This window comes from Pongo abelii, chromosome 21, assembly GCF_028885655.2.
Source record: "Pongo abelii isolate AG06213 chromosome 21, NHGRI_mPonAbe1-v2.0_pri, whole genome shotgun sequence".
In the NCBI taxonomy this organism is placed as follows: domain Eukaryota; kingdom Metazoa; phylum Chordata; class Mammalia; order Primates; family Hominidae; genus Pongo; species Pongo abelii.
In genome coordinates, this window is record NC_072006.2 from 2518148 (window position 1) to 2540941 (window position 22794).

Sequence of the window (22794 nt, forward strand, 5' to 3'; positions counted from 1 at the left end):
GAGGAACTCTGACTAAAGGAAGAGTCAGCTAAATGAGCTAACTGAGCAGGTAGGGCAGTCAGCTGGAAGGATTGGCTGAGTAAGTGGCTCTATAAAGACAGGAAGGCAAGACCATAACTAAAGGTGGAAGTGGGAACCAGAGACCTGATGGGTAGCCAAGGACTGGGTCTCTTTAGGTCAGAGATTATATACCTTATAAATAAGAGGACAAGAGCCAAATTCTAGAAATACAGGTGGCAAGAGACCTACCTACAGATTTGATGAAAGGATGGGGACTTATTTCTAAGAATAAATCACAGAAGTTGGCAAGAGGCTTGGGGAGGCTACATGCTGATACGGAGGGCGGTATCAGATTTCACAAATTATTAAGGTAATGCGCGAGCACACACACACGGTGATCAAAATAACACTGTATCATTTGCGTTCTTTTATGTGCAACTCTCTTCCATTCCCCTACATACACACACCCTACAATCAGGACAAATGTTTTAGTGAACCCAATAAATATAAATGGATTAAATTCATCAGTTAAAAGAATTATATCTTGCTATATACTTTTTATAAGATTTATTTAAAACACAATAAAAAGGTTGACAATAGGAAAATTATTCCATGCAAATGCTTATAAAAAAGAAAACACATGGTATTAATACTAGATAAAACTATTTTACAATTATACATTTGTATAATTGTACATTTTACATTCTACATTTTACAATTATAAAATGTAATTACTTGTGTGCCAAATTTTAGTTTATCTTATAAAATGATCATTTTTGGTTCCTTTTGGAAATATCTGGAAAGAAATTATAAATATACATTTATATAACATTCTACTTCTCGATCATTAAGAAAAACATATTCATTAGTTATTCAGACATGGATCACATTCTGTTCTCCAAACGGCTCTTTCTCTCCAGTTTAATGCATCCACACAGAATACATCTGTGTTGCCCATAGCTGGGCACTGTGTGTACAAAGATAAAACACCCACTCCTGGCCTTGACACACTCTAAATGTTACACATTGTAATCATCTGCATGACATAATGAAAAACGGTAACTCCTTATTTAAACTTGTTTGTCTAAGCTCCAAATTACAAGCTATATGAGGTCAGAGCCATTACGTATCTTCCCTGCTATCGTCTTTGAAAGTAAAACTTCTCTTTTACAGTCAATGAAGGCCATAATCAGCTTCCATCTAAGTTCTTCTTAACCTGCAGAACAAATTCTATTGCACTTATCATAGGTTTGGTGCAAAAATTTCACAGTCAATGCTGCCTGACAACCATCTATTACAATTTTTCTGTTGAATTAGACAGTATAATGCTACATGGCTCAAACAGCCAGCAGGCTACATGATTTTGTCAATCTTTAATATCGACATACTGCAAAAGGCAGAATCTCTTTTCAATTCCCAGTTTGCAATTCATAATTCTTAGCCCTTGATTAAAGCTCTCACCAATGTTAAGAAAGCAGCAGAAGGAAACCACATGAAACTCAAACTATCTGGAGAGGGGGAAATATTAGTTATTGTTTATTGTGATAGACAAATGCCAAAAAAAGTTAATTTTTAATCTGAAAGACTGAAACCAAGTCTTCAGTTAGCCTCTGTTGTAAACAATAAACAACCAAAAAACCTTGTGGTAGGTATTCTATCTCACAAGGCAGAATATAAATGGAACTGAGAAAGTGGAATACAAAAGGTCTTTCTTAAATGTCTTTCAACATATATGAATGTGTATGAGAAACAGAAAAAGAGTCTTCATAAACTCTTTGAATATTATGTTCCAAACATGACACCATAACCTACAATCATAGCATAGAAAAGACATATATACGGAGACTCGCTTCTAAGACTTTTTGAAATATTTTGAGCTATATTTAATTCCAGAGCAATTTTGTTCCATCTAGTTGGATTTAATCCTCCCCTACAGAGAAGAGAAATAAAAGGTTATGGGACATACTCAACATTATATAATGGTTCAAAAATTCAACCTGAATAGCAGTTCTAACCCACTGAAATGACTCAGAGAAATTATACGATCACATATAGCATGGGTCTACTACTTAAAGGCCAGATTGTAAATATTACAGGCTTGTGAGCCACAATTCTCTGTGTCTGTCACAACTATTCAACTGTACCATTGTAGCATGAAAGCAGTCATAGACAATAGGTAATGAATAAATGTAGCTGTGTTCCAATAAAATTTTATTTACAAAAACAGGTAGCCCATCCACAGGCTAGAGTTTGTTAATCCCTGACATATAGAACTACTTTCAGTCTTAGACAATCTTTCCTTTGTAGGGAGATATGCCTACAAAGAAATACATAAGATAAAGTAAAATCACATAAGCCCTTTTGCTTGGATGAAAGACTCCATCACTGATTTAAGAAAATAAGACTTCGACACAGTAGTTACAGGTTCCTGTTCAGATTATGCCCTTCTACATGAAGACATTACCACTGGAAACCCCACATCAGAGTAGCTGCATGGCTTAAGAAAAAAACTGAAATTATAAATGTACTTATAAATGTTTGTTTTCCTATTGCTTAAAAGCTGTATTTTTATTCTTAACAACCTCTCTGCAAATATAAACATTTTATTTAAGATTACTTACCCATATCTTGCCAGAGATGCTAAAAAGACCAGCCATTCCAGACATCCTTAAAAAAAATAAAGAGAAGAAACAGTGATCATATATACTATAAAAAAAAAAAAATGAAAATCACGTCAGGAGGACTGGTCTATTTCCCTCCACTTCTTGCTAAATATTGCCCCCTCTTCCAGATTCATATCTGTTCTTACAGAGCTTAGATTCAGTGGCTATCATTTGAATCACTCTGCTGCAAATCTATTCCAACTCCTTGGCCCTTTCTCCTTTCATTGTGCCTACCCGGCAAAAATCTCAACCCTGAGCAGCTGAATGTCTCCAGGGAAAAAACATCACATAACCAGATGACAGTTCTTTCTGCTTCATAGTCCCAAACCTAAGTGGACACTTAATACTGTCCAGCACTTTCTAAGCTCTAACTAAGAAAATAGCTCATTTCCTTTTCCTTCTCTTCAAAACTTACACATCTTCCCATCCCCATGTACCCTCAGCTAACAAGCACTCCTCATATGTCACTGTGAAATCAGAAGCCACCATGTACTCTCTCTCATCTTCCCACTACCAACTCTGAGCCTGGTGTCCACCTGCATCCACCTTCTCTTGTTATGACAGGAAAAGTCTAACTCTCCTATCACAGTCCAATTCCTCCACTTGTGACTTGGATCCTACCCATTTTGTCTTATTAGGACTTGGTTCTTCTCTCATCCTCCCTTCCTGCACGAGCAACTTCTCTCTCTCTCCTAGAACAGTCTCACTGGCATATAAACATGCTCTACTCTCTTTTACCCTTTAAAAAGAGTATCCCTGGACCTCACATGACCCTCCACCTTCACAGATAAATTTCTCCAGATGACTCTACACATGCTGTTTCTTCTCTACTGTACCTTTAATCGATTAAAATCTGGCTTCCACCCTCACCACTACAGGAACAGATTGTCAAGGCCATGATGACCTCACCATGCTTCATTCAATGTCCATGTCTCAGACTTGATCTCCCTTCGCCTCTTAGTAACATGGGATACAAGAGACTACGCCCTTCTTCTTGAACACTCTCATTTGGCTTCTGGAAAATGGCAGACCCTGGTTTTTCATGTTGCCTCTCTGGTACTCATTTTCAGTTTCCTTTGGCTGACTTCTCAACACAGGTTCTTAATTTGGGGGTGGCCCATGACTCATCCCCAAGTACTCTTCTCTTTTTCCTTCTTTCTAGGTGTTCCCCTCACCTCAACATTGTCTGTAGGTTTTTTGTGTTCCTGAATTCTTCATGGGGACCCATTTCCATGCATCTGATATGCTTTGAATCTGTATCTCCACCTAAATCGTATGTTCAATTTGTGAAATATGATAAGGTTTCTCTTCCAATAGCCTAATCAATCTTTTAATTCAGAGTTAACCACCCCCTCTCTTTTTTTCTTTTTTCCTTTCTGCCTTTGTTAAATGCCCAGGCATGCCACAGTACCAGGCGTTATCAGTACCAACTCACATTCCTTTCCTTATTTAAAAAAAAAAAAAAACTTTCTGACTCACTACAGACACCCTTTCCCCTTTCCTCTTTCTTCTACATGCCCACCTTATCTAAAAAAATTCAAATGTTTAGCCAACTAAAATTAGTTTAGATTACACTCCTGACCCCAGCCAATAAAAAAAGGATACAGGGGCAAGACTTGCATCAAAAATAAAGGCTGTCGTACCCCTTTGTTCAAGTGTGCTCTCATGGCGACTGGCCAAAAAGGTACCCCTCTGTGCAAAAATAAAATTGCTTTGATAAATATCCTTTGTTCAAGTGTTCAATTTCCTTAAAATTGTAAGCATTATACCTAACAAATTGTAATCTCTAATGCTGGAGGTGGGGTCTGGTGGAAAGAGATTGGATCACGGGGGCGGATTCTCATGAATAGTTCAGCACTATCCACTTGGTGCTATTCTCTTGATAGTGAGTGAGCTCTCAGGAGATTTGGTTGTTTAACAGTGTGTGGTGCCTCCATCCTTCTCTCTTGTTCCTACTCTGGCCGTGTGATGTTATGTGCTTCCCCTTCACCTTCCACCATGATTATAAGTTTCCTGAAGCCTCCCCAGAAGCCAAGCAGATGCCAGCATCATCCTTCCTGTACAGCCTGTAGAACCATGAGCCAATTAAATATCTTTTCTTTATAAATTACCCAGTCTCAAGTATTCCTTTATAGCAATGCAAGAATGGACTAATACAGCATCCACCGTGACAGTTCTACAAAGTTTGCATCTCAAACCCAACAAGTTTTATACAGAATCCTTAATTTTCTCTTGCCCAAGGCAATAACAAGTACCAAGATCCATCATGTACTCAAACCAGAAACTTGTAAGTTTGTATTAATGAATCCTTCTTCTCCTTCACCTTGGCCAAGCCTACCTTCATAACATATTTTAAATCCAATCAGCCTCTCCATCCCCACATCCCCACTGCCGCCACCTGACACAAGCTACCACTCTAAGGCTCGACTCACTTCATCCATTCTTGCCCTCTCCAATCTCCTCTCCTAAGGGTCACCTTCTCCTTGTGTGTGCTGATAACTTCCAACTTCTTTCCTGTGGCCACAGGCCCTGCATGATCTGGCTTCAGCCTGCCCCTCTTGCTCAGCTCATCCTACATTCCTTTTCACTATGCTTGACCCTGGTCACCATTCTGCTCCTTAAGTACACCAAGCTCCTTTCCAAACTGGGGCTTATGCATATGCCATACCCATTCCTGGGAATAATCTTCCCTCTGCTCTTTGCCTAAGCTAGTTCCTTCTATCATTCAGATCTCACCTAGAGGCGTCCCTTCAGAGAAATGTCTCCTACTCCCTCCATCTAGAAGAGCAGGTCCATAACCCCAGAGCTATCCCCTGTCTTTGTAAAATATGTTGTTGTGTTTTTTATCCACCCTTATCCCAACTATGATTCTCTGTACCTGAGGTGAATGCCTGTCTTGTTCAGTGTTGAATACCTAGCACCTAGAAAAGTACTGGCTAAATCTGTGCTCAAATGGTTGTAGAATGAAATGTGAGAGTTGTTTTTAGAGTAAGCTATGTGTTTCCTTAATATTAATATAGACGCCACTAGATGATTTACTCCTGAAATATTACTTGATTTGCTCCTTTTTCAGTAGGGAAATTTCTTACGTGTATATACTAATATAAAATTATCTATATATATGACAATCCATTCAAAATTAAAACCAACTGTGGAAAAAGTTGTTATGGTTTGGCCTAATCTACCTCACCAAGTATTATACAGTTTGCCATCAAGGCCAAAACTATACCCTGTGGTATTTTGCTAGGCAGCCAAAGACTCCACAGGTTTTATTTTCCACATAATATATAATAGCAATTCCTTCATAAACTATAATTCAATGAAGAGTTATTCCTCTGTCTCATCAACAACTTAAAAGGAAGGAAGAATGGTAAATGATGTTCAATACCACATTTTGTAAAGAGAAAAATAGTCATTGTGGCTTAGTGTAAAAGCTGGAAAAGAGGTGTTCTGTAACCCACTCAAATCTGGCTACTTAATTCCCAGTATACTAAAAACCAGCTGAAACATATGTAGGTCACAAAATCAGAAATACTGCATGGGCTAAGCATGGCCATGAGTAATCTGGGTAATTGGAAGTAAATGTGAAGAAAAACATAGGCTTTTTTGAGACCCACAGGCTATTAACTTAAAACCTCCTGTTTTATTAATAACACCTTGTCATTAAAAAATTAAGTTACGTTAGAGAAGCCGGGGATTTCCAGCCAGTCAGAGGCTCAACTGATTGCCATTTCTTCTCTAAGATATAATTCTGCAGGTCTTCGAAGATTCCTGGGCCACGATAACGGCGGAATATCCCATCCTTTGCACTATAAATTATGAAAACAAGTAGAAAGCAAATGCATTAAAATAACAGATGTTACAGATAATAAAAATTAAAATAGCTATTGGTGATACATCTGAACACCACTTGAATTTTAAATTGACTCAACTGAAAAATATACATAGACATAAATCAGAAAGCATTAATAAGCTTTATTACAAGTGAGAAATCCAAACCTAAAAGTGTTAACATTCTATGTTATCACCGTACAAAGTGTGACTAAAAGCAGAGTTCTTCGCAGTGTTTAATATGCCAAGTTACTTTTTATTATTTTTGCTACCAATTACTTTAATTTTTCTCTTACAATAGCAAAACAGCCATTGTTATCAAGTTTAAAACATTGTATCCACATTTTCAAATTTATGTCATTCAAGACCCTCTCCTCAAACATTAACAAAAAACCTCATACCCACCTTCAACCTGGCCTCCCTCTCACCTACTTGCAGCAATCAGGGCCCCCAGGAAGAGTCTAGGCTTGCTGTTTTCTCCTCTTTATGTCTCATTCACTACTTGGTGCAACTGGGGGTTCTGCTCCCAGGACTCCCTTGAAACCACTCATACTGGGGGTCTCCAATGACCCCTAAGTGCCGTATCCATTTCTGTTTCCTTCACCTGTTACTGGCATTGTTCATTCACTGCTGAATACCACTTCTTTCTTCCTTTTGCTTGGCTTTTATGACAGGAGCTCTCTGGACTTCTTCCTACTGCTCTGAGCATTCCTTCTCCATTTCCTTCACTCACTGTCTTCCTTGCAGATGTCCTAATGTTGGCCAATCCCAGGTTCCATCCTTGACCTGCTTCCCTTCCCCACCAAACATGTTATCTCTAGATATATTTCAACTGTTATTTACCTCAATGCTGAGGAATTCTCAGTATGTATCTCCAGTCTAGATCTTTCTTCTGAACTCTGGATCCTGACATCAAACTGTACCTAGACTTCTCCATTTAGAACTGGGAAGGGCAAGTCACACTTATCTTTTGGATTTTTGTCTCTATCTTCCAAACCTCCTCTTATTTTAATGGCTCCTAATCTTGAAGGCAGGCAATAGCTTTTACTAGTTAGTTACACATGGCCTGTTGGTAGTCATCATAGACTCTTCCTTCCCATGGCTAATCAGTCACCAAGTCCCACTGATCCTACCTCCTAAGTATCTCTGAAATCCACTACTTTCTTTGTCTTTCCCCTGCCTGTACCTGAGTCTTTCTGGCCTCGTCACTCAGCATGATCCAGCTATACCTGTGGTCCAGCCATAAAGAACTAGTTCAAAGTTCTCAAAAGGTAGCTCATTCTCTCTTGGGCTTTTTTATGCTATCTCCTTTAACTGGAAAGACTTTCTCTACCTTGTTGGCTTAATGCATTCCTACTTAGATATTAGGAATTACCCCACCTCTGATATCACCAGAGAAATCTCTGACTTCTCCTGCCCACCTACCCCTGACATTAGGACCTCTGTCTCTGCAGCACTCCAGGAAAGCTTCTCTTGTCACAGCTCTCACTCAGAGCACACCAGCCTTGTTTCCCTCACATGTTAAGCTGAATGAGTGGCAGTCATGGAAGACAACTTAGAATTCCTGGTACACATCTATTGATTTCTAATATTTGCAAGATTAGAAGATTATTTAAACTTACTGAAAAAATGCTGGGAGAGTGGTGACAAAGAAGCGGCCACTCAAACCTACAAGAAGCATAAACAGAACAAAAGTTACACTTAAGTCCTCCAAAAAAAGCATTCTTGAGCTTACTTTCATAATCACATTATTAAAATCATTGCAATTATTGACTCACATTTACCATTTTTTTTGACTTACAGAAATTTCATTTCTACCTATTTTTATTATCTAACACTTTCTAGTAACTGACATACAACTTGCATCACTTGGATTGTAAGGAGGCTGAAAGGATGGGATTTAGAGTCATGCAAACTAGGGTTTTGCAAAGTTAAATACCTACTTACCAATTACTAACTTTGTAACTTTAGATTATTTAACCTTTCTTAGTCTCAGTCACCTTTTTTCTATAAAATGGGTATATAAAAGCCTAACTTAATGGTTCTAAAGTTAGATTAGGGCAAGTATTATTAGGCTTAACATGGTGCTGGGTACATAGTGAAGGACTCAACAAACTATAGATATGATTACATCAGTTATCAGTTTAAAAAGAATAAGTAATATGAAATGCTTAAGATCATGTATAATGTTTGTACATTTATAAAATCTGTAAGTACTGTAAAGGGAATATATGTATGTGAAAAATATTTTTTCCAATTTGTTTTAGCAAACCTTTACTGAACACTAAGTACATATCAAATGCTATGCTACGTGCATGTAAAGACAAAGATAAATAAAACCCTTAGTACCTCAACAAATATTTACCAAGCACCTTCTTTGTTCCAGAGACTGTGGTTACCGCTCAAGACACATGGATGAATAAAAACATGTACAACCTTTATTCTCACAGAGATTATAGTCTAGTAGCAGAAGGAAATAACTTATTCAAATAATCACAATCACAACCACAAACAGAGAATGATAATATCAAAAAAAAGAGTAGGTCCGCAAAAAAATGCTGAATGAGACTAGGAGTAAAGAACAGATCCTTGCCCTTTAAAGGTTACAAATAAATAATATTTGCATGGGCACCAAGAATGAGTAAATAGAATGAAAGCTTAAGGATCCTCCTGGCCAACATGGAAAAATGACAGAGGCATCATTTTAACATTTTCCATCACAGCTGCCTTTCCCACTGTAGAACAATGTGGACAAAATCAAACATCTGTTCAAATTAAGTTGCTCAAATCATACATCCCTGTGGTAACTTGCAATTCAAAACACTGAAGCTCTACTTTTAATAACATGGGAAATTTACTTTCACCCATTTTATAAATTAAATCCAAATTCAACATAATTTAGTATCAAATGATGCGTCTTCTCAAAGAATTCTGTATTTTATTTCATTTCAGACCAAGTGGATTCCAAAACATCTCAATTGTATTTAAAAGGAAACTCAGTACTCTGGATTAGTAAAAGTCAATGTCACAAAAAGAAACATTTACTACAAAAATTTGTCATTGTACATTGGAAAAAAAAGTTTTGTCACCAGTAACATAAACGCAAGTGACCCAAAAATAGGTCAACTGAGGATTGTAACAAGCACTTCTAAGCGCATTTTCATCTCTCACATTGCTCAGGATTTCACCCTGGAGGGGAACAAGGGTATCCTACAGTATACTTCCAATTCTAAATTGCCAGGGGAAAAAGTACTGTTATTCCTAAATACTTAAAAATCTAGTATATGCCTTTGGTTTAAGATAATTATTATGAACAGCTTCATACATTACTTCTTACCTAGCTATAGTTCCTTATGACCAGCCAAAAATTTTATCTAAAGACAGTTATGGTATTAAGAATGTATATTTTATTTGTATGGTTTTTTAAAATGGAATGAAGAAATTAAATAGTATCTCATCACCTCTTAAAGTTTTTTACTTAGATTTTATTTTTATCAGAATAAAGAGACAAGATTTCTATTAAATGTTAGGTATCACAAAGTGATTTTTTAACTTGCTCTTTTGTATGTTCTTAGTCATCACTGGCTATGACAATAAATAAATAAGTAGAAAACTATTTCATAAAACACATTTAATTATGCAATATATAAAACATTTCCAGATTCAGGAGGCTTTAGTCTTAAGTCTTTTAGAAATTGCACCTTATTTCAGAAAACATAAATTATCTTTACAAATAAATGTACTCATGAAAATCAGTGAGTACCAAGAAAAAGTATCAAAGTCACGGATGGTCTCTGAGGTTTTTCTGCATCTTTCTGGTTCTGGCTAAAAGGAATAACAGGAGAGTTGTTCTCAAAATTGCTAGATTAAAGGGTATAATAACTTTATGTCTCTTGATATGAATTGCTATGTTGTTTCAGTGACTACTGTACCAATTTACAAGGCCATCAATTAAGGTTTATTAAAATAAAGACCAATAAATCATATCACCTCAAGATTACTTTCATTTATGTTTGTTAATACTTCTTCAAATGACAATCTATATGGAATATTAACAACAAGGCTGCAGCATCCAACTCAGACACGAGTTCAGTTTGCTATCTGGAATAATATTCTGTCATGTAATGATATATTCAGTAAAATCAACAACAACAAGATCCAGAACAGTTGAAGTCCTCCTTAGATGATGACACACTACTAAATCCTTGTAGATCCAATACCATAAGAAATTCATCTCAAAAACAAAAAAAAGTAACTTCTGGGAGGCTAAAAGACATCCGAAAACTCTGGGTCTCAGCTCAGCACTCCAAAAATGTCTTCTAACCTTTAACACTGATTCTATGACATGTCAAGGGAAATTTTCATTACCTGAAAATTAAAACATGACCACTTGGAACACAGAAGCACCATCTGAGGTTGTGGCTTCAGGGTTTAATAACATTAAGTTAAATGTGGATCTTGACAAAGAATTTGAACATCATAATAGCAGCATGTTTCAGGATAATAATTCACTGCAATAACTTCAGTAAGCTTAGAAGAAACAAGTATACTCCTAAGCTTTTCAGTAAAAAAGATAAAGTTAGGCCACAAAGCCTTCCAAAATTTCTACATGCCTTTTTTACTTTAAGGGTAACTTCCACTTTAAAATGAAGACTGTGATGCAACATAAAGTAGGCACAAATGGAGAATGCAGGATAGATTTTAACACTGTATCAGAAACCTTATCTTAAACACATGCACCAAAAGAAAGAAACATTAAAAGCTTAAAGAAAGAAAAAAATTATGGAAGAGAATTACATTTTGATAAGCCAAAACGCAACAGAAATTATTTAGGTTCAGTATTAAGAAAACAGAGATAGCTAATAGCTATCTATTAGCCATTGTTGTACTATTTATTAGCATGTTATCTTTGTCATGTTACTAAACCTATCCTAGCCTCAGTTTTCTGAGTAAGACAGAGATAAACAGTTTGTTCTTCACAGGGTTGTTATGAAGCTAAAATGCATGTAAGTGTATAGCACAATTACAGGCTGAAGTAAATGCTTACTAAATGTTGCTATTACCACCAAAGAGGATAGCAGAAGGAAAACACAATGAAAAAAAGGAGAACTAATGAAAAAAAGGAGAATTAACCTTACCTTTGAGATTGAAATAAGGTTGTCAACATAATAGAAAACAAGATAAAATTTACAATTATAAAATTTAAAATATAACACTAAAGCACAGTAAACTAAATTGGCTTCTGCATTAATCAGTAGTTTTAAAGACAATGCTTACACTTGGCTGTGGCAGGAGACTGGCTGACCTCTAATCTAGTGAAATAGCCATCACTCACGGGGGATCTATGAGCAGCTGCTGTTTTCCTGACCTTGACAACTAAGCTCATCTGCATGGAACAGAAGGTTCAAGTATATACTCATTAAATTTAATTTTCCAAAGTCAACTCAACTGAAACATCACCTGATCTATGCAGTATTAAACAGGCAATGTAATGTAACCTAATCTAAGGGCTGCCCTTTCCTCGGCTTCTACATCTCAGCCATAAAAATGCAACATGATAATAGTCTCTAGTCTTGATGATATGGGAGACGGGCAGGGAAGTGCTGGGAGGGGAAAGACCGGCCCCTGGAGAGGGCTCCACCCTCGGGGCTGTGCCCATGGACCTAGGCAAGGACAGGCATTTCAGTTTTTGTGCCCAAATGTTGCATTTCCCAGGACCACCCTGGCCCGCCACGCCCCCATCCTGTGCATATATAAACCCTGAGTCTCTAGCAGGCACACAAACAAGCAGCTGGGAGTCAAGAGGAAGACATCGGCAGAAGAACATACAGCCGCTGGACATCAAGAGGACATTGAGAGGAGCACACCAGCAGAAGAACACAGCAGCAGACACTGGCAAGTCGACCCGCAGAACAACGGAAAGTTTGGCCAGGGTAGTTGGAGGACAGCCCAGCCACTGGGTGGCCCAACTCCAGGGGAAAACCACCACCTTCCCACTCCATCCCCGTTCTGGCCTCCCCATCCACCTCGCTGAGAGCTGCTTCCACTCAATAAAACCTTGCACTCATTCTCCAAGCCCACATGTGATCCGATTCTTCTGGTACACCAAGGCAAGAAGCCCTCTGTCCTTGTGATAAGGCAGGGGGGTCTAATTGAGCTGACGAACACAAGCCACCTATGGATGGCTAAACTGAAAGAGCACACGGTAACACACGCCCACTGGGGCTTCAGCTGTAAACATTCACCCCTTTATGCTGCCGTGGGATCGGAGCCCCACAGCCTGCCCGTCTGCATGTTCCCCCTAGAGGTTTGAGCAGCAGGCACAAAAGAAGCAAGCCACACCCCCATTGCACACCCTGTGAGGGGAGAAGGGAACTTTTCCCGTTTCACTGATAAATCTGAAATCTTACCTTGTTTAAAATACTTAAAAGAATATTTTAATAGATATACTGATGGAAGAGTGATAAGAATAACTAAAGAGTACGCATGACACTTCAAAATTATTGTTTCCCCTCTTTAAATTTTACTTACAGGGAAAGAATTGAAATTATTCCTTACTAGCACTTCTGTGGCAAGGCAAGAATATACTAATGAAGATCTGCAACCAAATAGAAATTTGTATACAGAAATACACAGTAAAGTGCTCAACTGTGGGGAAAAATAATATCATTTCGATGAGTTTTTACTGTTCATTCAAGACGTTAGTGTTTGTAAAAAGTAAATAAATAAACTGCTTCCAAGATAGAGGCAAGCTGCCTTGGAGGCTTGCCAGTGAGTTAGTATCACATTAAGACAATCTTTCTATACTTGGCTACCAGACGCTCCTACTTCTCCCTCTCTCTCTTATCTCACTGATTTTCCTTCTCCTATGATGGAACTTCTTTTTTTTTTTTTTTTTTTTGAGACAAAGTTATATTCTTGTTGCCCAGCCTGGAGTGCAATGGCGCTACCTCGGCTCACTGCAACCTCTGCCTCCCGGGTTCAAGCGATTCTCCATTCTCCTGCCTCAGCCTCCCAAGTAGCTGGAATTATAGGCACCCGCCACCACACCAGCTAATTTTTTGTATTTTTAGTAGAGAAAAGGTTTCACCATATTGGCCAGGCTGGTCTTGAACTCCTGACCAAAGTTGATCCACTCGCCTTGGCCTCCCAGAGTGCTGGGATTACAGGCGTGAGCCACTGCACCAGGCTGCAACTTCTTTTTTTCTAAATGTTGCAGTGGCCTGTTCTCACTACTCTGGCACATACAGATCACAGATAATCTGAATTTTTCTTCTAGCTCCAATGCCAAGTATATTGATGGTCCTCAAACTTATATCTCTAGTTCATCTCTATTTGGATATCTATTTAACATCCCAAACTTAGCCCCTGTCCCAAACCTACGTCTCCTCAGTCTTCTCCATTTTCTCCTTTTCCACCCCATCTGGCAACCAATCCATCAAAAAATCCTAGTATCTCAAGAATCCCACCACTTAACACTGCTGTTACTAGTCCAAGCCACCATCTTCTCAACTCTGGACTACTGATTTACCTCCTAACCATTCTCCTTGCTTTCTTCTGATCCCCTGTAGTCAATTTTTTCACATAGCTGCCAAAGGAATTATTTTAAAATATAAATCATATCATATCTCTCTCCTGCTCCAATCTTCCAGTAGCTCCCTATCACATACTTTGCAGAAAATCTAAACTCCTTGTCATAGCCAACAAGACCTCACAGGGTCTTGTTAGTTAGTCCCTAGCTACTTCTCCATCCCCATTTATCTCAAGTACTCCACTGGCGGTCCTATTGTTCTCCAAATAAGCCAAGTACACTCCTACCTGCACGTGGTGTTTGCTCTGCCTGGAATGCTTCTCCCACAAAGCTTTTTGAAATTTACTTCCTCAATTTATCAAGACCTCTGGCTAAACAGGTCTTGATAAATTGAAACCTATTCATCTCTGGTCCTTCCCTGGCCATCCTAATTTAAGAGGTAGCTCCAATAATTTTGTACATTTTTATCCTACTTTTTCTTCATATCCCTTACCACCATCTGACATTATTTGCCAGTTTTCTTTTGTTACTATTTATCTCCTCCACTAGAATGTAGCTCCATGAGGAGCGAGACCTCTGTCCTCCTTATTCACCTTTGTATCACTGGTATCTAGAACAGGGCCTGTTTATGGTAGAAACTCAAATACTTGTTGAATAAACACATTGCTTCTAATCGCTATTAAAAGATTAACTGAAAGCATTAAATTTGTAATTCAAAGTAAAATTATAAATTTAAAACAGTATAATATGAAATGAATATTTTCTATGTCTCTCAAATAATCATGCATGTAGAAGTTTATCTCCTAATTTTTATTTATGAGTTGCACTTTTAAAATTTTTATCATTTAAAATAACTCTAGAGCCTCTGCCTATAAAAAATTGTTCAAACACATAAAATAATAATCTTTTATTAGACTTCGTTTTTTCAATATTCCTACAGAATACCAGAGTTTTTTCCTTCTTCTTTTAATATTTCAAGTATATATATCTCAGATATACATAAAACTGAGTCAACACTGAATGTATTAAAAATATTTCTTAAAATCAATTTCTCTCTTATTTCGTTATCAAGAAAACCTAATCAATTCATAATGTTAAAAATAGCTGCAAGTCTACATTTTTAGAAGGAAAGACTATATTTAATTAAACATAAGATTTGTGAACCCATCACAAGGCTGTTTAATTCTTTTAATTCAAATTATGCTATAAATTCTGAGCAGGTGTGCCAAATTACTGAAATGCAAATTGACCAGCTGCATTTTTAAGAAACCTATCATAAAACGTGCATGGTGCCCAGTAATTAATAAGTCTTACACCTGATTTTATTTTACTTAAACTCTACAGATGAAAACAAGTTTCTGGCAAAAATGTATCTGCAATGATTTAGCCTCCAAACAGAATTAACTTATTATAACAGCCAAAACCATGAACTAATAGCTTCAACTGTCCATCTCTAGATGGAGGACAATGCTTACAAAGATAGAGGCATGAGGATTCATGGCTTTTAACAGAAATCTCGCTCCACGGGTTTGCTGACACATCAATTTTAACATGTACCATCTATTCTGTTATCCAAGTAACTGGTACTTCATTACTTAAGTGTTTTTTGAACTCATAGTTTATTATAGAAAATTAATGTCTACACTTCTATGCCCATCTTCTTTTTGCCCTTGTAAAAGGATGAAAGGATGCAGTAGGTATAAATTGAATGTCAATGAAAAAGATGACTGTTAAAATTTGAAAATAGCCACATTTTAGAGATTTAGATTATAAAAGGCCAACTTTTCGTCTCAGTTTATATATAATATACAGTTGTTTTAAAACTACAAACACATTTATTGTATATATCTTTTCAGAATTTAAAAGTCTGTATCACTCCACTCTTTGGGGTAAAAATGATTCATTCTTGTGAAAAATTATATCATTCACAGCTAATCAGTGTAGACAAAATGACAGAATTAGAAATTCACTCTCTGGAACCACAATGAAATATAATATCTGATTCAGGCAAGAGCATCATGGATCTTAAAACCCCAAAAAATCATCCCAGAGGTTACTTGCTAATCACAATGTGAGATCCTTTCTTCATAATTGAGATACTTAGTGTCACCACCATATCCAAGTGCTCAAAATTAGCATTACTAATGATGATAGCATATCCCTTCTAATGAGATGTAATATGAAGTCACAGCATCATCTTAGAAGTACTCTTGCCATAAATGTCTAAGCTAAATCATGCACCTAAACTCTCAGTTTGCAGAAAATACTCGTATAAGTTAATATTCTTATAAGTTACATGTCACCATAAGGAAACACCTAGGAAAATCCTAGCTTTTTCTTTTCAGAATATCAATGTCATTTTAAAAGATGGGGGATAATTGTCGATTGCAAGAGACTAAAAAGACATAACAACCAAATGTAATTTATGAACCATGATTGGATCCTCAGTCAAAAAACTGTAAAAAAAAAAAAAAAAGACACATGGGAAATAATTAAGACACCTTTAACGTGCTAAAGAATTGAAGGGTAAATTATCATGATGTCGATAACTTACTTTCAAATGATTCAGCAAAATAAAAATAGAAAAAATAGAAATATATATGCAAATATGTATGTGCAAACACATACATGTAAAGACAGATCTAACTATGCAAAAAATGTAATCTGCTAATTAAAGGTGACCAGTTCATGGGTAATCAATATCCCAGACTCTCAACTTTTCTATATGCTTGAAAAAAATTCAAAATAAAAAGGCGGTAAACTTTTGCATTTTATGTTCAACATTTACAGTACCTGGTTCTTGAATGACATCTACCTTCCCCACACTGATCTGAAGTATTTCACCATTCTTTGCAAAAGCCTCCCATTCTGAATCAGTCTGCTGGCAGGATGGACACCATGGGGCGTAACTATAAGAGAAGAATAAGAATTATATTGATAAACATACAGAAGAAATCTGCAAAACAAAATAGAGAAATCGAGTATTTAAATTAAAAAATAAATTATTAAAAAAGGGAAATTATAAAAGGAGGCTTTTCCAAAGTCGTTTGATATAGAAAAACAGAAGCACATTGTCCCCACTAGGATTTAATGTATGAATGTCAATTCTATAGGAAAAAATTTGGCCAAAGTTTGAGAATATTTCCAATAATTATTATTATCCATAAACATTTTATTTCAATGCTATTCATACAATTATTTTTCTCTCCAGATAGCTTTTGATTTTTGAGGGTAAGCGCTCTTTTTAGTGCCCCACTAAAGGAGAACAATTTTCACAGGGTGACCCTAAACTAGCCAAACCAGTTTCAAATCCATCGAAGATACAGATCTGATGGGCAGAGACCAAATCTGTTGTTTGAGCATCCTCAAGAATGTTTCCAAGATCTGTGGTAATTCTGAACATTCTGAAAAGGAAAGTAGAAGCTACAGGCTAAACCAGCTCTACCCAACACTTTCTTAAATTTAGCAGAATTTAAAAATACCTTGGCTTTCAAGTCAGAACCCTACTTTTTACAGTTATTTTTCATTCAATAAATACTAAGAAAGCACTATGGTAGAAGCTGAGGCTACAGTTGTGAAGGAGATTTGGTGCCTCCTCTCTTTGTGGATGGTACAATCCAGAAATGAGCAGAGATAAGCATGGGGGCAAACACTATACTATTCTTATTTTTGTGTCTGTTTAAAATTTTTCATAATAAAGTCTTGAATAAATAGAGAAATATACCAACTTGTGGGTAAGCAGGCCGAGCATTTTTAAAATGTCAATTCCCTCCAATTTATTTTTCATTTGTTCCATTCCTGAATTGTTTTTACAAAATGTGGCACCTATTATTTCTGTATTAAGGGAGGAAAGGAGCCAGGGGGGAGAAAGAGAAGTAGAAAAGAATGCCTGCCAATAGAATATAACACTCACACACACAAAATGCCTTAGGAAGGGAAACAAAGTAAGGGGAAAAGTACAAAATTGATCAAATCCTGTAACAAGATTTAGGCTCAAAGGTGCCTGTCAGGTCATCATTTACAAATCCCTTCAAAACTTTGAACTGTGCAAAAGCATGCTGGTAAGTATCATTAAAAAAAAAAATCAATGCAATGACACATATAAACCAACTTTGCTGAATAACAAAACAAAAAGCAAAAACTGAAATTGGGCAAGATTTTGATCTTTCACATTATAAAAGATGAGTCAGGGGTTAAAAAGCCAAGACTAGGGGAAGGAATGCATTTATTTCACAAAAAGTACTGAAAATTAGGCAGAACCCAGAAGAGAATGGGCTACCCAAAGCCAAAGCATTCATCACTTTCTCCAGACAGGGCCCAGAAGCAGCAAGACTTAGCAAAGCCCCAGAAGCAGCAAGACTTAGCAAGCACAGTTCTTCACCATCTCTAGAAAAGACTACTATATAGCTAATTCCAAGATCATTCTAAAACGTCATTAATCTTCCCATTACAGCTCACTGTCCAAATCCTGAGATCCAGAAGACAGGAACAACAAAATAATCTGCTGACATCTTTGAATGTAGATTTTTTTTAAACCTTCGTGTCTCTGTATTTCCAAGGCAAAGTACATTCTTGATATACAGTAGGTGTTCAATAAATGTTTGCTGAATAAACAAGTGTATCAACTTTAATGAAAATCATATTCTTCATCTGAGAAAATAAGTTATTTTCTATGTAGTTTCTAAATATCCAAGTAACAGATGAGACTCAGGCAGTTGGCAAACTTTAGGAAAAAAAGGAATTCTGAATTAAGTACATTTCAACAAGTATTCCATGATAGTGGATAAGAGCTCTGCCAGAACAATCAGAAAGATCAACCAGGAATTAATCATGATATTCTGGGCAGGTTAATAATCTCTCCATGCCTCAGTTTCCTCAACTGTAAAATGGGATAATAACAGTAGCTACCTTAGAAGGTTACTGAGAGATTAGATGAAATACGAAGCAGGCACATATTTATTTACTAGGAGCAACCATTAATACAAATTTCATTTGTAATATTGTTTCGGGTTCAAGACACTTTTACGATGCATTAGCTCATCTGACCTTATAGCCTCACTGCCAAACAGACAAAGCAGGTATAGAGATGTGCTTAAGACCACTCAGAGCAAGAACACAGATGGAGGTATTTCTTTGATAAAAATCATCAAGGAATATAAAACTCAACATCAACATTCAGAGGGAGAAAGAAGTTATAAGAAAGTAACAAGAATAAGGAAGTTATCTTGAAGTATAATGTAATATAATGAACTTCAGATCCTCTTTATTTCCCTAGGACGCTCTTTGCATATAAATCACAGGCACATGTGCTACATCAGTAATTATTAAATCATGCACGTTTCATAATTTAAAAAATACAGGCTTTAATCTCTAGATAGGCTATTACTAAGTTGTTTTTTGGTGAAACTGACCTTCGGATATACAATTATAATGCATCCTCGGATATGCCATTGAGGTAATTTTAGATATGCCATTTCTACATAGCTGCTATCCACTGGTCTGTGACATTGTTAATGCCATTATTTCACAGATTTAATCACAGCTGATTTGTGTTGGAATGCACCCAGATGTTCTTTCAGTGGTAGAGATAAGCCAGCTCTGAGTCTTTAGCATGGGAACTGGTCCATTGTTGCTGCAGTTTTTAAAGTTTTTAATATTCTTTTGTATCTAAAGAACAGTAATTTGCACAAGAATTTAGAAACTAAGTAAAATACCTCCAGGGACAAAAATGAATGCAAGGATCAGTCATGTGACCTTCATGCTCCTGTCTCGCTCTGTGTACACACGGATAACATATATATATAATTTATGTATATATGCATAAATTCAACACATCAGAAAGAACTGAACATGATCTTCATTAAATTTACTTCAAACTAGTTCACACTGGCAATCTTCTCCTAAGAACTATAAAAGATATGACCTGCCACAACTTTGTCTCTTACACATAATCCTTAAGAGCCTCCAAGAGCAATTAGCTCCATTATAGTCATATAAACTGTAAATTGTTATCTTTTCTACTGAACTTTTGTTGACTTGTTTGCAGGTCACAGTGGTATGTAAAATTAGTAAACTTCATAAACATATTTGAAATATATTCCAGATAGCCAAAAAGCTCTGGTAAATTACACCAACTTACATGTCAGTGCAATGTTTTTAACCATTTCTGGGAAACAAAATTCAACAGCATGTTTTTGTTGTCCATGTTGTCCATGTTTTGTTGATGGAACGAGGTTGAAGGACCTTGAATCTTTTATTCCAAGAACTTACTGAATTTGGTATAAGATTTCATTAGGTGCGCTAAATATTTCAGAGAAGGACTTATATTTATTTCCTAGAAAGGAAATTTTATTAACGATAAATTTTTATTTACCAATAATGAACAACTCTTCTGTCTTGACTCTAATTTCACCAGTGTTTCTCAGTACACTCTCTTTTCTCCTGACTTTTTCTTATCTTTGCAGAAATGAGACAGTCAATAACAGATCCAGTCAATTTTCACTTAGTAGAACTTACTTTGATCAAAATGCTCAGAATACTCAGTGACAATGAAGAGGAAAGAGGTATACTAGGTTCATCTTTTGACGACTTAATAAAGGAAACTAAATCAAAGTGTCAACAAAAGATGCCTTAACTACATCAAGTGTTATTCTTCCTTTTGGCAAATGTGGAATGACCCATGAATTGAAAGCCTTATGCTCAAATTTATTTCTTTGGACAGTAATTTCTAGAATGTGTTATCACAAAAGGTAGAGGAAACATAAAAACTGGCAGCTCTATGAAAATCATGACACCTGCTAGAGAAAGTGGAATTCATGACTTTCGCTAGAATTAACACTGCACGAAAGCAGTGACTGCCGCATGACTTGCACCACAGAACAGAGCCTGGAAGGTCCTAGGCCATCACAATAAATATTCCATCAGTGAACAAATGGGAGATGATAGTAATTATCCTTAAGACTTCACAAAATATATAAAGATGTCTCCTTCAGTGATGTGCTTGAAGAAGTGCCTGATAAAAGAGCAATTAATCTATTATTCACTCATTTACCTAGTCACAAAGTATTTTTTGAACACAAACTACTTGTTAGTTATTAAAGCTTTGGAGATGAACAGGGAAGGAAAAAAATAACCTTGTTCCTTTACTTAAAAGCTTATAATAGAGGTAGTCAAAGAAAGACCTAGTACAAAAGGATATAAATAAATTTGTAATTACTGGTTGTGATAGGACCATGCAAGACACAACCAAAGCATCGTGAGAAAGAATTTTCCTGGGGGATTGCGATGTTGGGAAGGCAGGGCACCTGTTTAAGTGGTGAACAGTGTCAGGAATGAGTATACAGTAAAAATGTTTTTTACTTGCAGAAACTAGAGAGATGGTAAAAGCTTGGATGGGCCTTTGAATCCAGCAAGAACAAGGCCTGCCCTCATGTGAGTCAGGGTGCTGGCTAGCTGAGGGCCTAAGCAAGAGTCCACCAGGCCCTGTGCCTTCCTCCAGGCTGCCCAGAAGAACTGGGAACTGCAGATCAGAAACTGCAAAGCTCAGGCCTGCATTATAGTTATGGCCTTGCTCACCACTTACTAAGGATCTGGCATTAGCCAGCTTCTTTTTTTTTTTTTTTTTAATCTCCACTAGTCAGTAAGAATGGGAATAATACTGCACTAGATTGCTGGAATGATCAAATAAAACAGTTATTTGGAACATGTGATGTAAGCAATGTAACTGTGAACTGTGATTGTGATGATGAGGAAGTGAGGAGGTGGATGGAGGTGATAAGGATGACAAGTTTTAATGAGGCTTTAAACCCTTTGTGGAAACTATCTAAAATCAAATATTCACATGTTTTTAAATACCCATAACAGTACCTAGAGCAGTGGTTTTCAATTAGAAGCATTTGGAAGTATGCACAGGGAATGGGAGTTATAATTTTTTGATGTCGCATGACTGAGACTACTACTAGAATATAATGGGCAAGGATGCCGAAGGTTCTGCAACATGTGGGCCATTCCTGCACACCAAAGAACAGTCCACCCAAAATGCCAATAGTGCCCTGTTGGGAAGCACTGATGAATGTCCAACACAGAGGAAGCATTCAGTAAACATTTACTAAATAAATGAACATAACTTATACTACATATTTCCTTCAGAGCATAGTAGGCCAATCTCTTGGAAGTCTCATTCTTCTTCACCTTCTCAGCTCCCCAACACTGAACCTGACACACAAGCATTTAGTGAGTATCTCTCAAACATTCCATCAAGACATCAAGACAATCTATTAAACTGCAAGAAATTCTGTTTGACATGGGCAAGTTAAGGTAATGATGTTCAACACATTCTCTCCAGGTATAAAGGAAGGCTGGAAAGATAATACTAAAACCTAGATGTCCTATGGAAATAAACAAAGCTTTGCTCCATCACCAGGTGTTTAATTTAAATTTTGAAACATGATCATTCCAAGAACAAAAATAAGAAAAGGCAATAATTTATAAAGATTTATATGCTTTACAGAGGTAAATTAACCCAAAGACATACTTTTCTTCTGAGTATCAGCTTGAACGTCAAAATTAAGCCGCTTGGCTATCTATTTCTTCTGGGGGAAAAAGCCACCAGAATGTATCATATTACATACTTCCATGTTTCAAAAGAACAAAAGTCATTTTCTCCAGGACTGACATAATGAGAGCCAAGCAAATGTTGAAAGTAGCAAAAGGTTGCAAAGGAACTGAATGAAGAGTAGTATAAAACAATGGCAATAGAGAAAAGCATGC

General features: G+C 36.7%; 1 protein-coding gene across 1 annotated transcript in view; it reads right to left on the reverse strand.

Moving 5' to 3' along the window:
• Positions 1-22794, reverse strand: part of TMX4 (thioredoxin related transmembrane protein 4) — a 44389-nt gene that overhangs the window by 11973 nt on the left and 9622 nt on the right. The window contains exons 2-5 of the mRNA XM_009233294.3: positions 16819-16934; positions 8117-8162; positions 6344-6472; positions 2622-2667 (exon numbers count right to left, since the gene is read on the reverse strand). Of these exons, the coding sequence (XP_009231569.1) occupies positions 2622-2667; positions 6344-6472; positions 8117-8162; positions 16819-16934 (337 nt within the window). The remainder of the gene's footprint in view (positions 1-2621; positions 2668-6343; positions 6473-8116; positions 8163-16818; positions 16935-22794) is intronic.